The 15,677-nt window shown below is 36.1% G+C and overlaps 1 protein-coding gene across 8 annotated transcripts in view; it reads left to right on the top strand.

Annotated features, from left to right (window-relative positions):
* AGTPBP1 (ATP/GTP binding carboxypeptidase 1) overlaps window positions 1-15,677 on the top strand; it is a 65,696-nt gene that overhangs the window by 38,459 nt on the left and 11,560 nt on the right. For 5 of the 8 annotated variants that reach the window (XM_084224891.1, XM_084224890.1, XM_084224889.1 and 2 more), the window contains exons 22-26: window positions 375-555; window positions 1,906-2,035; window positions 2,396-2,527; window positions 4,187-4,363; window positions 9,568-9,728. In XM_084224891.1, the coding sequence (XP_084081017.1) occupies window positions 375-555; window positions 1,906-2,035; window positions 2,396-2,527; window positions 4,187-4,363; window positions 9,568-9,728 (781 nt within the window). Of the gene's footprint in view, window positions 1-374; window positions 556-1,905; window positions 2,036-2,395; window positions 2,528-4,186; window positions 4,364-8,010; window positions 8,069-9,567; window positions 9,729-11,746; window positions 11,867-15,677 lie in introns of those variants that run through there. The other 3 variants (XM_084224893.1, XM_084224896.1, XM_084224895.1) reach the window with 3 other exon arrangements.

Genomic DNA, 15,677 nt, shown 5'->3' with positions numbered 1-15,677 from the left:
ATCTTTCATAAAGCTAACATTTAGCTACTGTGATTTGAAGTGAGCTTTTGCCATTTCCTGATTTGTTTGTCCACCTCAATATTTTTCTTGGCTATTGGGAAAAAAGTAATGAAAGTTGAATCATAAATGCCAGCTCAAATTAGTTGTGTAATTGTCCAATCAAATTTAAAGCTGCATTGTGATAGTTCTGTAATTAGCAGTCCTTTCAAAAATGTTGTGGCAAGCTTTATCACAAATACCCCTACTCAGTAATACTCAATTTACAAATGTTTTTTGCATTGTTAAAAATGCATACTATTGGCTCTTTTTCTAATCAACAAACTGTTTACTTAGCTTAAATAATACTTTGCAATTTCTGTGGATATCTCTTTTAGGGAATCGTCCTTATATATTCCTGTCTGCTCGTGTGCATCCTGGAGAGACTAACGCAAGCTGGGTTATGAAGGGAACACTGGAATACCTTATGAGCAATAGTCCAAATGCACAGTCTTTACGGGAATCTTATATTTTCAAAATTATTCCCATGCTCAATCCAGATGGTGTCATCAATGGAAAGTAAGCATGTATTTAATCACAAATATTTAACCTATACTCTAATTCTTTGCACCAATATTTAACAATAAATAATCTAAACTAATCCTGCAAAGGTGCAAATGCAATACGTAATGTGATAAAAAAGCAACTGACACTAGCAATATTGCTAGGATTTTTGGCTTCTGAAAAGGCAGTTACATTCCTTCACAAATTTCAGTTTTACAAAAATATTTCCAGTTGTTCATGAATGATAATCATTCCTATGCGATTTGACATGAAATTTTAATTTGTGGATTTTTGTAAGTGTTATATGAGACCACACCTTTAGAAGAAGCTAAACAAGTTCATGGTCTACGTGAAAAAAGAAAGTGCCTTATATTTGAGAAAGCCTTTTACATAATTTTTTCAAAAGCTGGAAAATTAATAGGTGGGCAAGAGAAAGGGTAATAGAGTATCCTGGTTTGATTGAAGTTATTAATAGTAATTATTTCAACACTTTTCTCAATAAATTTAAGGGATATTTCAGAACTTGTTGAAACTGCTATGAGTAAACATTGAGCAGTTTACGTTTACTTGGTTGCAGGGAATTAATGAGAAATGGAAATTTTGCTATGGTGAAGCTACAGTTTCTATTCATCTACTGTAGGTACTATTTTAAAAGGTTTTGTGAACAAAATAATAAAAGTAAAACTAATTACAGATTTCAGTAGAACCTTGTCTTCATATATGTAAAAGAATGCGTATACTAGAATACCTGTAATTAATTAATTCAGGATACAGGGAAAATTAATAAGGCTGTCCCAGCAGACACAGTCTAAAGGCAAATGCAGTGAAAATGACTGCATGAAAATAAAATCCTGCAAGTTTAAAAGTTCTTGCTGGTAGCTGACTGAATACAGAGATGGTCTTTTTGTTTCCTTGGTTGTTTCAGGTTTTTTCATCCTTGTTTTTCTCATAGCTCCTTGCCTCCTAACAACTTCACATTTCAAGTATTAGATTTCTAGTTGACATTAGTCTCTAAATTACCGAAGACACCAAAATTGTAAGGATACCATATGTATGAAATTACTGATTTTGAACTAGAATTTGGATAGAATTGTAAGTCTTTAGTTTAAACAGCAAATAAGTAATATTACAGTTGGCTTCACCTAAGAGGCTACTTCTAATTTATTTTTATATTTTCTGTAACGTAGCTTAAAACACCCCAAACATTTCTATTATTTAGCATGTTAGAAAATTGAAGTTTGTTTCTTGCCAGACTCCTTCCAAAGAAGCAGTGTTGATGAGGAAAACTTGAGGTGGGGGGGAGGCTTATTTAAAAGTATGATATCACAGACTACATCATGCGTTTTTCCACCCCCCCCACAATAGCCACCGTTGCTCTTTAAGTGGAGAAGATTTAAACAGACAGTGGCAAAATCCAAATCCAGATCTGCATCCCACTATTTACCATGCTAAAGGGTTACTGCAATATCTGGCTGCTATAAAACGTTTGCCTTTGGTAAGTATGTGTGTGTAAGCAATTCTGAATCTTTTTAACTTTGTCTATGTAGCTAGTCTGTAAATTAAACATTTTGATATGGTCTTGTGAACCATGTCACACTTAAATTTTACTTGGAGAACTGGTCTTCTGCAAACCTGTAGATGTAAATCTGTTACACTGGCTAGGCTAGAAGGTTAAACCTTCCTTAGATGAATCACACACTTCTTGTTTTAATGAGAGTTAATTATATAAGGGATTGTGTTGCCTAATTCTTCGGAATGTTCAACAGTGCTAATAAAAAAAATTGTTTTTCTATTACTTTCTTAAAATTTTGATTCCATATACCTTGAGTTTATTTTGCCAAATGATTTATTATAGGTCTACTGTGATTATCATGGTCATTCTCGTAAAAAGAATGTATTTATGTATGGCTGCAGCGTCAAAGAGACAATGTGGCATACAAGTCTTAGTGCTGCCTCTTGTGATCTGATGGAGGACCCTGCTTACAGGGTAAGTTTGACATTTGTACCTTTTATTTGGCATGGGTGTGGAACATCCTTTTCAAATAGTATCCTGATCCTATCCTATGCAAACAATGACTCTCTAGCGTAGGCAGAGATATTTAAAATCACCTACTATTTTTAGTTTGTGAGTGTACTTCAGAGTACACTTCATGAAGTTTTAAACATTATACATAGAGTGCTTTATTTTTTTCTGTTTCTTTACACCAATATTTACTTTTTTATTTGTTCAATATTACTTTTAGAGGAAAGAGATGGAAAATATGCTTCTGTGCTTTTATAATTACTAGATTAAAAAACAAGTCATTGAGGCAAGGCAAGCAATCTTCTAGCAACAAGGCAAAAAAGAAACTGAATTGTTCTCAGAAATACTTATTTTTGTATATGGAAATATGTGAGATTGCTTTTTATTTATTCCTTTATATAAAGGTGTGTGGTTAAGATATGTGCCTCTAATTAGGTATATATAATATACTTGCATGAACACATCCTCTGCATTGTATAAGCTTTCAAAAATGCAAAAAATTTAGAGAATTACATGTTTCTTGATGTGTTACCTATTTCTTCTGTGTGTCTCCCTCCGTTGCTGCCTCATGGGAACTGCAAGCCTGTGTGACCTACAGGCGTGCAGGCTCTGTATTTTTTGAAAAGATTCAGAGTTAAACTTCAAAAGCATGTGAATGCATGTTAAAACACTTATTATGCATCCTTGAGTACAGATGCTATCTGTTTTTTTTTTTCTCTTTAAATCTCCCTCACCCAAAAAAAACCCCAAAAAACCTAAACCCAAGCCTGTGGCTACTTGATTTTCTTGTGTGATTTTCTGGATGTTGAGCCAGATGCCAATCATGTCTGCTGCTCTAACACATTTATGTGGGGTTTTGGCACTTCAGGGTGCACTACTGTAGTGCACAAAAGACAGTAGTCAATAAAGGCTGTTGGAAAAAGTCTTTCATTTTCAAAAATGTGGACTGAAAGGTTTGGGCAACCTTGCACTAATGGGTTGTGTATTACTACTGAAATAATAAATCTGAAGCAGTCATGTGTTTCGTCTTAAGTGACACAAATTAAAACTGGAAAGAATAGTCATTTAGCAATAGTGAAATATGTATATTTGCGTGACCTTTTCACTGAAACTGTCATGTAAACAGAACTGAACTTTGATTCACGTGCTTGAAGTGAAATATGCACCTAGTGCTTTACTGAATACAAACTAATTTTATGTGTTAATAAAATACTGCTTTTGTTAGGTCTGTAAATGGGATTTCTGAAACAGTCTGCAGTTGAACTAAATACTTATGTGGAGTATGTGGTGCACTTAATTTGAGCAAACTGAGCTTGGTGAGTTAGGAGGGATGGTGATCAGCTGAAGAATTCTCCTGTATCCTGATCCTTATTTACATGACTAACAATTTCAGTGACTGAACCTGAAAAAAGGGATTTTAAAAATTAGGAAAAGGCCCAAAGACGCTGTTACTTGAACACACTGAGTTTTGAAAACTCAAGATGGAGAATTGTTTCTTATTTTTTTAATGCAAACTGCACCAAATTTTCTGGTAATGGTTTGTGATTACATGGTCCCTTTTCGCCTCCATCCATATGGGAAATAAAAGAATCACTGTTTTTTTTCCAAATTGCTGTCCTGCAGGCACTCCCCAAGATCCTGAGTCAGACTGCCCCTGCATTCTGCATGGGCAGCTGCAGCTTTGTAGTGGAAAAGTCCAAGGAATCTACAGCGCGGGTTGTTGTCTGGAGAGAGATAGGAGTACAGAGGAGCTACACAATGGAAAGCACATTATGTGGATGTGACCAGGGCAAGTATAAAGTAAGAGGACACATCAGTTAATATTTCTTTCTTTTAAATTTTTTCCCATTGCATTGGTATCTTCTTCTGTAATCCTGCTTGCTCAATTCTTGCTTGCTTTAAGCTTTTGACACCTTTTAAGGTTTGCGCAGGTTAACGTTAGGATGACATGATACTAGTTTCAACTTAGTAGGTTGCATAGCAGTTATGCTTATGGACTGTTTTAACAATATTAATATTAATCATTGCTTGTAACACATGTATGCATGCAGTTAAAAAAATCACGAACTATTCTGCCCAACAGAATATTAGGATTGTATAGTAGTATATACCAATACTATAATAATAATAATTTCCTTTAATATGGCAGTTTCAGACTTCACCATGGTAGATCATGGTTCTTCAACAGATATCTTCAACAGATATCCCTTACAGAATTTTCCCATATAGCTGGGGAAACAGGCTTACAAATCAAAGCACTTTCATACCAGCTTACCAGCACTACAAATTACACACGATCTCTGATCTCACATAGTTGTGTGGCTTCTTGACTTACAATTTGTTTTAATTTCCTCTCCTTGAAAAGTGTTAACAGGGCTGCATATCTGAAAACAAAAGGTGATTCTGTTGGTAGTGTCTCACTACTAGCCAGCATGCGTGGAAGGAGGATTTCCTCTGCTTAAAAGTAAAGTTTAGCCATGCTAATCAAGAAAATTATCACAAGCCTCAAATAAGGTGCTTGATAGAAAGAGGATCAGAAGGCTGGGTGGGACAGAAATAAAAAAAAGAGTTGAACAAGATATTTTTAGTGTATTAATGTATGCTCCAACATCTGTGCTTATATCCATATAGAGTAGGAAGACAGATATTTTGTTGAGAATTTCAGTAGGCCTGTAAGTACTACATTTTCTCAATTAACAATAGATGCATTACTGCTGTTGTCAGAATATTCCTCAGATGATAAAGCTCATTATAGACCTTTAAAAAGAGATAACTCTTCCAACTTGCTTGTTTTGAAAATTTGAAAATATTCTTAGACATGGACCCGCATGGCTTTAGCAGTGTTGCTACAGAAGTACTTAAGAAAAGTGAATTGAAGATGTTTTGTGGACAAACTTTCAAGAGCTTAAGCCTCCAAAGCTATTCTTCAGTAAGGAAAGAAAAAATGGCTGAATTTTGTGGAAGAATCATTTACTCAAGGGAAGAGCATTCTTTTATGTCATATGAACTAACTGATGAGACTAAATTACTGTTCTGCCATTCATTTTATGGAGTAAAGCAATTTGTGAGCTCTTAGTCATCCTCTGAATATACAGGAAGATTCTTAATTTTTTCTTCACTATGATAATACTGAGACTTATTAAGAAAATATATCTAAAAAGTCAAGGTGACTGGACTTAACAAAGAGCTGCATTTCTCCATTGAGAAGATGAAAAAGATCAAGAGGCTTAAGCCCAGGGTTTTCGTGGGGGCTTTTGTTGTGTTGTTTCAATTATTTTAGATTTATTTGGTTTATTTGAGTTTTATTTTGTGGAAGGAGTAGGGCCAGTAAGTCTGTCAATAAACTTATGGTATAAATTAGATTACATATGTCATAATATGTTATTTCAAAACAGAGAGAAGTTGAACTATAGAAATTCCCTTTCCTCCTACTTCCCGTCCCAAAGGACATGAGAGTTCAGATCTGAGGGATGGAAACATAAAGGTCTCAAACACTTTGCTAGTCTTATTCTGGTTTGGCATCCTTGCTGAATTTTGTTCAAAGCATTAAGAGGATTACTTAACAATTTTGTTCTTTGTGGAAGAAATACTGAGTCTTTGCCAAGCTGAACATACTTTTTCTTTTCATTCCAATTTATTTTATTTGGACAATGATGAATCTAGACTATTTCCAGACAGGAAGCTGTTGAGCTGAAGTTAGCTAATCTTACCTCTATTTAGGATCTCTGGTGACAGAGTTGCCTCTGGAAGCAAATTTTTTTGAGCTGATCATATGGATCAGCTTTGTAGTCTGTTGACAGTAAGTGCTGCAAATATAGGTCAGTCAACTGTGATTCAGGATATGGAAAAACAAACTTTCAGGTGAAAGAATTCTCCAGGATCTACTATGGAGCATAATTAATATGCCAGACAAAAGAAAAATGTCTTCAATGATTCATGCCACCTGAAAATAGAAATCAATGTTTTTGCTGATTGAAGATTAATACATTTGGAAGTATTGCTTGACTTTGAAGTTAATGCAGAAGATTTTGTTATCTGGCAATCTTACGACGCACGTAAAGAGAAGACCTCAGGAAATAAAGATTTTATTAACAAATTTCTCAATAACTATGATTTTTCAGTCTTTAGAATTCAAGTTCTCAGAAATGATTATGTCTTTGTAACCTCTGCAGAATAAGAAATCAGAAGATCTACATGATATTTTACTGACCAATTGATTTCTACGAATCTTTATATGGCTGTTTTCTTTTTATTAAGTATGTATTATAGGAATATTCTTCTCCGCTTGAGATCATAGTCTGCTGTGACTTTATTTTTTATTTTTGCTTTCAAGTGGCAAATTTAATCACTGAGATACTCTAGTGATATGAAGGTACCTTCATGATACGCTTAGTAAGGAAGATTTCAACCTTCCATCTAAAATTTTACTGTCTAGAAGAAAGATAGTTGTATAAGATGTAGAGAAAAAAGAAATGAAATTTAGTTTAAAAAAAAGAAGCTATGTTGAGATGGCTTGAGCTTAAAAGCAATGTCTGTAGCATGTGAGTAACAGCCTCAGTTAAAGGAACTAGAACAACAGTTGAAGATCATTAGAAGATAAAGAAAAGGAGTGTAATCAAGGCTTCAGTGAAAATGAACTTGACCTCAGATGCTTTATTAAGGGCATCTGATGATGGTGATGGTAACTCCTGAACCAGACTTTGATTCTTGTTTCATGGAAATGAAGAGGTTTGGCTGATAGAAGAATCAATTAAGAAATTTGGTATTTGGCATTTGTGTGATACTACATTCTCCCTTATGATAAAAAGAAATGAAAGAGGCAAATCAAGATTTGGCATGAGGCTTTTACCACAATTGTGTAGACCCTTCAGTGTACTAAGTTCAAAATTTATCCTTCAGGTGTTTCCCAGTTATCCACCTCCAATCTGCTCCATTTAGGTTTCTCTTTAGTTACATCCTCTTTCTGCTGTGCTAAAAATAGCAGCCACAGAACATGCGCACGCTATTTATCTTTATAACAATTGTCTTTGCACTTTTCTTCATGCTGTACTCTTGTCCTTTTTCAACTTCGAGACACTCTGTTAGACATACCTTGTCTATAAGGAACCTGCCAACTAACGATAAATTCTTCAGCAACAAATGCAGACGATAACTGGAAAAGTTTCTGAACCATCAAGTTGTGCACATTAGTAACCTGTGTAACAGTGAGATTACTGTTACCCTTCTCCTTCCCCTTATACATACTTTGTTGCCTCTTGACCTTAATGTTATTTTAATCTCTTTGGGGCAGGGACTGTGTCTTCCTGTGATTAGCGTAGTGGAGCCCCAGCTATGACTGGGGTCTTCGAAAGTTAATGATGTGCAAACAAATACAAAACAAAGCCAAAAAATTGGTCTCTGTGGATAAGGTACTGCACTGAGTGAGGAGAACTGATTTCTGTTCCCAGCGGGGTCAGTGACATGCTGTGAGACACTGTGCAAATCGCTTCAACCCTCTCTGCCTCCATTTCTCCATCAGTACAGTGAGGATAATTCTTCCTTTATTAATAAGTGCTTTGAAACCTACAGCACAAAAGCATTATAAAAGAGGTAAGTAGTATTACTATTAAGAATAATACTCAACTATTCAACTCTTGTTCACTGCTAACAGGTTTCAGTACCATTTGGCCGGAGGATGGCACTGTTCAGAATCATGGATATAGATTTATCTTTCTTGTTACTAAAAAGCACCTTGTTTATCAGTACTACCAAGGCAAAAAAAGAATTCGGAAGAAAATCAAACTTTTCTTCTTTAAAGTATGTTCAAAACAGCACATGGAGAATGTATAGGCTGTACCATTTCTGGAGCAACATACTTTCTTTTAAACCTTGCATTTTAAAATGCAATGTCAGTGTGGCAACACATACAAAGCTTGTGTGTTTTTTCCCTGGCTTTTGGTAAAAAAAAATCCTGCTTCATTCTTTTTTGCTTCTTTCGTACTTGATGACTTAGCTTACCACCAATTCCTGGCTCTTCTGTTTCCCTGTTTGTATTGTCAAAGCTTCTTTTTAATTAATCTGTATGTTAAGGGGTCAATGTGATCCAATCTAAAGTCCTTTTAGATTCTCTAGAGGTACATAAGTTGCAAAGGGGGAAATTGAGTGGAGTTGTGCCACTGAATTTGCTAGTGTATATACAGTTAGTACTAGCCAATTACATAACTGTTGAGGCTCAGTCTAGATTACACTCTTTTTATAAAGTAGTTGAGGTCAGAGATTATGTCCCTATATACTGCACTTCTGGCTAAATTAAAAATGTAGAATTACCTGAAGGGAGGGTTTATTAGATACGTAAACTTGGAGAGCATTACGTAAGTTTTACCTCCTAAATAGTCTTTGCAGAGGAAAATGCCTGGCTATGTAATTCAAGTTAGAAAAGAATTTGTTTGTTAGTTTTAATTACTAAACATGTGAATAAATGCTTTCAGAATTAACACATGTAGCCTCTAACTTATAGGCGGGGAAGAGACATCTGTCTCATGGAGCAACTGCTGCCTTAGGTAGTCTTACCTATGTGTCAAAACATAGCAATGAATTCGATCACAGCTATGATATTAATTATCTCCTTTTTAAAATTCTGTTTGATGAAATTCATACTGAGGAATCTTGTATTTTAAATTCTTATTTTAAAATAATTTAAACATATGAACCTAGACATTATCTCTGTCTCTTTTCCAATACTACTGGGAAAAGATTTCTTAATTTTGGGATGCTAGAGGTGTAGACTAGGAAGCTCCAAAAATGTGAATGTGTCTCTTCAGCCTTGAAGGAATCATGTAGGTATTCCTGAGTCTTCTCTGATACTATAAGTGTTTAATCTATGAATCTGATTTCTTCTGTCTTTAAAAGCAAGAGAATATATTAAATAAAGTAAGAAATTATTAACCTAAAGAGCTGTTCTGCAGTATATGTGTGTCCATCTGCCTGTACCTATTTTGTATTTTTAAATCTTATTTTCAAATTAGGGATTGCAGATAGGTACAAGAGAACTGGAGGAGATGGGAGCAAAGTTCTGTGTTGGTTTGCTACGTTTGAAAAGAATGTCCTCGCATTTGGAATACAGCCTGCCTGCTAGTCTGTTGGATATTGAAAATGAACTGATTGAGTCAAGCTGTAAAGTGACAAGGTAGTACACTTTTATTATATTCTCTTTTTCTTTTGGGAAAAAAATTGCTGTTTCTCAAGTGGTGTAAAGATTCTTTGAAAAATGTTCTTCCACTTGTCAAAAACAATGCTGATTTGTTGTGATGTTACTGTAACAATAATCTGAATATGTTGGAGACCTATTGTGTTAATTCAGTTGCTTCAATGTCTGAAAGAAAACAATACAGACAGAATTAGACTGTATTTCACATTTGCTGCTGGGATAAACACTAGCAATTTTAATGTCATTTGGTAGTTATTGCAGGCCATAAAATTCAATAGTAGGTCTTTGGTCTCAATTATCTCTTTCAAAGTGGGTTTGGGGTTTTTTTCTTTTTTGTGGGTTTTTTTTTTTTTTGGTGTAGTTTGGTTTGGTTTTTTTTTTATTTGCTATGGTATTAAAAATGTGTTTAAACAGACTTTATGTATGTGAGTTAAAGCAGTAAGAACTGTAAGTATTTCTTCCTAACTTTCTTTTTCTTATTTCTCCTCTGGTAGAGATTTATAATAAGACTTGGAAGAATTTAAAATATATTAAATAGTTTGGGTCACAAAAGAAATTTGGATGCTCTGTAGCCAGGCTACTAAGTTGCTGGTTCTTAAAGCTCTAGATAGGCTTGCAAATGTATGCATATGTTGCATTTTTCCATTCATGTAATTCATCACTGAAGTATCCACATGTACGTGGTAAATAAGGATGCACAGCAAATAAGTGTTTTTGAATGTGCAAACACATCAAAACCACTTTAGTATCAGAGGTTTCTGAAAATGTGGTTGACAGACTAATCAAGCGAAGTTCCAGTCTTGGGGAAAAAAAACAGTGGAAAGGAGTAAGATTTACATGGTATAATATTTCTGCTAGTGTTGTAGCTCCAGTTTACCTAAGGCAACGGAGTGGAAATTTGGGGAAAAAATGAAATTTGTTGCTGCTTTTGGACAGCTGAATCAAGGAAGTACTTGACACTAAGACTTCCATTTGATGTAAAATTAATAAGAAATTTGTTTGTAGAACATGGAAACCTACCAGAGCTATGGAAGGGCATCTGTGACACTCTATGACAGGGAAATAATGATTATTTCCCTCCTTCAGACCCATCAGTGTTCCTGGAATGTTGAGTATTGAGAGAAACGGGAGGTTGTTCATCCTTTCCATTTACAGATAATAATGAAAAGCAAAGCATAAGCTAAGAGGTGATAAAACCAATAAGAGTAACAATAGGAGGATGTCTTAGGAAAGTGGTTAAAAGTGTATGAATAGTAGTGGTGATATGCTGGCTCCAGTGATGGTTGGATCCCCCCAGTATCATTTGCTCACTAGCTGAATGTCAGATGTTTGTAATGACTAAAATTTTACTGTCAGAGCAAGTTTCATGCTTGGTTAAAGCTAAGTTCGTGATTCCTGGAAAAGATAGTGTCAGAAAGTGGGTTTGGGGTAACCAAAGAACTTCTCTAAGTGTGTAAGTAGTAAAAGAAATTTTAGGGGAAATATGGACCCACAGGTGAATGGGACAGGGGCCCTGGTGACACAGGACATGTAAAAGGCTGAACTACTGACTGCCTTCTTCATCTTAGTGTTTACTAGAAAGATCAGCTCTTGGCATGCTAAGGACCCAGACACTGGGGAATGATTGGGATAAGGAAGGCCTTCCCGTGGTGGGAGAGGAACAGGTTGGAGAGTACTTAAGCAAGCTAGTCTTACCTAGGTCCAGAGGTCCTGGTAAGATGCACCCACGAGTACTAAGGGAGCTCACTGATGTCACTGTGAAGCCACTTAATAATTTTTGAAGGATCATAGTGATTGGGACGGGTGCTTTCAAAGGAAATCAGATGTCCTGCCTGTCTTCAGGAAGATCTAGGAGGAGGCTCCAGGGAATTACAGGCTGGTCAGTCTCACTGTGATCCCTGATAAGGTGATCAAACAACTAATCCTGGAAAGTATTTGCAGCTATTTGAAGAGAGTGTGTTCATGAGTAGTCAACATGGGATTCTTCCTCTCCTCAGCACTGGCAAGGGCTGCGCACCTGGAGAGCTGTGTTGTTCAGTAAATGAGTGTCACGGACCTACTGGAGACACTTCAGTGAGGACTCCTCTAAGATGGGACTGATGTTCCTCTCACAGGAGGTAATGCTGGCAGAGCAAGGAGAGGAGGCTCAAAGGGCCTACATTATCAATGTGTACAAACATCCGAAGGGAAGCTGTAAAGAAGGTAGAGCCAGGCTCTTTCCAGTGGTACCTGCTGACAGTCTAAGAGCACAAACTGTAGAGGAAATTGCATTAACCATTATATACATAGAAAGGTGCCCTAGGTTTGGGCAGAGCAGGGTTAATTTTTTACCATAAACAGAAAGGGCCTGACCCTGCTGTTATTTAATGCCATCTCATCACTTGTCAGGGGCTCTGGAGTAAGAGACTCCCTCATTTCTGGTCAGGCTGGCGGGAGAAAAACTGTAGCAGGTGAAGAGTCTGGTATTACCCTTTCTATGTAAATTATTCCATTGTGTTTTACCTTTTGTTTTTAATGTTGTTGTTGCTTCCTTTCTTCTCTCATTGCTGCTTCCAGTAAATTGTTATCTCATCTTGTAATCTTTACCTTTGCTCCTCCAGTTCTTAACCCCATTCCCAGAGAGGGGAAGGAGAAAGGGGAAGGGGGCGGGGAAAGCAAGCAGCATCTGGTTCAGAAGAGTCTTGGTGGGGACACTGAGCCATGACAAATTTTTATTTTTAAATATATATATATCCTGTGGAGGATATAGTCTTATCCCAGGGGATATTTGAGAGCCGTCTTGATGTGATCCTCAGCAAACTGCTGTAGGTGGCCCACTAGAGCAAGATGTTGGACAAAATGACCTCCTGAGGTTTCTTCTAAGCTCAGCCATTTTGTGAAAAGGGGGAAAAGTCTGCAAGTTTTTTCTCTAAAGGTATCCCTGAATGCTGGTGATTTGGGCTCTTTTAAGTGCTAGTATAGGTAATTAGAATACAGGGTTCTAAAAATCACAGGTTAGTTACATTTGTCTCTCTCAGAACTTAAGCAGCCAAGGTCCTGTTCCCTTGGCATTTCTGTCATATATGCCATCCTGGTTCCACCCAGGACAAATTTAATTTTTGCAGTAGCTAGGAGGGATGTTTTTCTATACCACCTCACATCATTGTCAGGCACACGGGGAAGGGACTCTCTTTAGGGAATAAGGGGTTCCTCACAGTGGAGAAAACATGGCAGACAGAGCAGTCTGGTATTCTGTGCATCATTTCTTTTCTTATATCTTTTGTTATTAATATTGTTGCTGTTACTCTTCACTTTCTTATCCCCTTGCTGCTTCCAGTAAATTGTTCTGATCTCAATCTTTTGTGATCCCTGCCTTTTGTCCCTCCAGCTGGCAGGGAGGGGAAGTGGCGCGTGGTTTTGCAGGAGTACTGAATTGGAGAATACTGTTCTTAGACCACAAAATATGCTTTAACAATTTTTAACATAGTAATTCTTCCACAAATGCTACTTAACAGCAGTTTCACTTGACAGCTCTTGTGGATGTCCTCTAAATGATAGCCTTTCAGCCAGCTCATGTGTTTTTGGAGTTCCTCATATGCAGCATGTTTAACTTGGAAATTGTGCCTACATGTTACACCTATTTATCATACTTTTTTTTTTCATTTGCAGCTACAATTATATGTTAATAGGACTATAATATTTTTCCCATTCGTGTTATATCACTGTCAATTTTATTGTAACTAAAGCTCCAGCATAAATATGACTCTTTGAAATATTAAACTTCAGTTTAATACTTCATTTTGAATCAAGATGTGGTTGTGAGCGATTAATCCATGAGAGTGGCATTGAAAAACAGCCCCAGACTCCCATGTAACTTTATATTACTGGCTCCCTCAGGCATGGGATCTCAATTTTCTATTGTTTCTTGGGTTTAAGTTAGTATCCTAGTTCACAGATAGTGGCTGTTCTTTGGAAAAAGTTCTGTGCTGGATTTCTGTTTGTTAATATTACTTAGGGTAGATTTTCCGTATGAGAGCATCTATTGAATTGAGGAAAGTCATATCATACACAAGTCACCCCCCTTAGTATCTGCTAGGAAGCTAAAGACACATCAAAACCACTTTAGTATCAGAATGGGATAAAAAAGGGTGAGATGGCATGTTTGCTTTCTCTTTGATAGCAAACTTCAGTAATGCTAGATGAGAAGAGGAGCAAATGAAACACATAGCTTGTTATGAAATACAGCAAATCCTGGTGTATTAATAGATGCGCATAGTTTGAACTTCCTAACCAGCTAAAATACTTCATTGATCCAGCTATCTCTAAAAAATTATTATGTATGAAAACTAATTGCATGTGAAATACAACCATGCTGGGGACAGGGGAAAACTGCCTCTGACTTGGGTTACATTTCATTGCTGGGAAATGAGTGGCACAGGGACTGTTCTAGCCTGGATTTTCAGATAGCGCTGAGAAAAGACTTAGTCCTGCATAAACGTAATGTTGTTGCTGGCTACATATGAGCACAGGTAAAATGTAACATTAGGCTCATAATGAGCTTGCTATTACTGAGACTCTATGTGGAAATATTTATAATCTTGATCGGTGAAGAAAGTAACCAGCACTCTGGAACTTAAAAAAAACCCAGCAGGTTCAGTTCCATCCAAAAACTAGATCATGAAAATCACAAAAATAATTGTACTGGAAGATGAAATTTTAAATTGGAAAGAGATGATTAAATAACTTCATTCAGTGTATTAAAAGTGAATTTATACCTAGAATTTTTTTTTAAAAAATGGTTTTCCTTAACATGACCTTTGGGTGTTACACAGCTACAGATGGTGAAAGGTGCTAATCAAGTGCTTCTGCAGTAAAGAAATTAGGAGAGTGGGAAAAAAATCAGATCCTGTGCATGGAAGAGTTAATATTTTTAATCTATATGGAACATTGACATAAGAAATGTTGAAGTTTATTGGAGGAATCTGTTAAAATCTGTTTCATTTTTAAGTCCTGATGGCTTTATTTCTTAAAGTCATTAAATGTAATTCTAAGAACACTAAAACGTAAAACAGAAAAATATGCAGCATGAAGTGAGAAAATAGGTACATTTCTCTCAGTGTTCACCTAGCAATACTGTATAACTATGTGAGAATCTGTGACGGAAAAACTGAATGTGTGAAACTACTGAATGTGTCAAACTACTTAATTTAAAATATGACATTAAAATTGAAATGTGTTGTGTATTGGTACCTGGGTTTCTGAGCAATCTGATGTCCCTGCCCACAGCAGGGGAGTTGGAATTAGATGATTGTTAAGGTCCATTCCAACTTAAGCCATTCTATGATTCTATGATAACTAAGAAACCACAATTTAGTTCACAGAACCTCCAATATTAGGAATAAAAGTGCCATATATTATTCAAGTTTGCACATTATCTTCTTTTATTCTGTGCCAAAGGGATCAATACTGGATCAATAACTTCAATAGGTGAAGTTAAGAGGTGGTCTCATTCTTTTGTTGCCAGAGGCTCAGAAGCAGAGTTCTGCTGCATACCTTAGGCCATATTTTAAAAAATCTTTTCAGCCAAGGTGTGCATTTATTATTCACTTGAGTGGTAGAAATATACAAAGAACCTCTGTCAAGAGAAGTTTATAAAGCTTTTTTCTATTCCTCTATTCCCATAGAGACAGTCATGGGTCAGAATACAGTCACGAAGTTTGTTTTATATGCCCGAACTTCAATTCTCACTTTTCTATTGCAACAAAAGAACTGCTTATACTTTCTTTATGATTTACTGCATTTTACTTGCTATTAGAGACAAATGAGAAGCTACCTACAGGAAAAGCAGGTAAAAAGTTCATCAATAAGAAGTATTAAACAGAATATTTTTACACAGCTGTAGAATTCCTGTAGGGTTATAGTTAAACAATTACTAAAATTGTGGTTATT

This window comes from Fringilla coelebs (assembly GCF_963513975.1).
Source record: "Fringilla coelebs genome assembly, chromosome: Z".
NCBI lineage: Eukaryota > Metazoa > Chordata > Aves > Passeriformes > Fringillidae > Fringilla > Fringilla coelebs.
The sequence above is the reverse complement of the archived record's forward strand: the minus strand, read 5'-3'. Positions and strand labels throughout refer to the sequence as shown.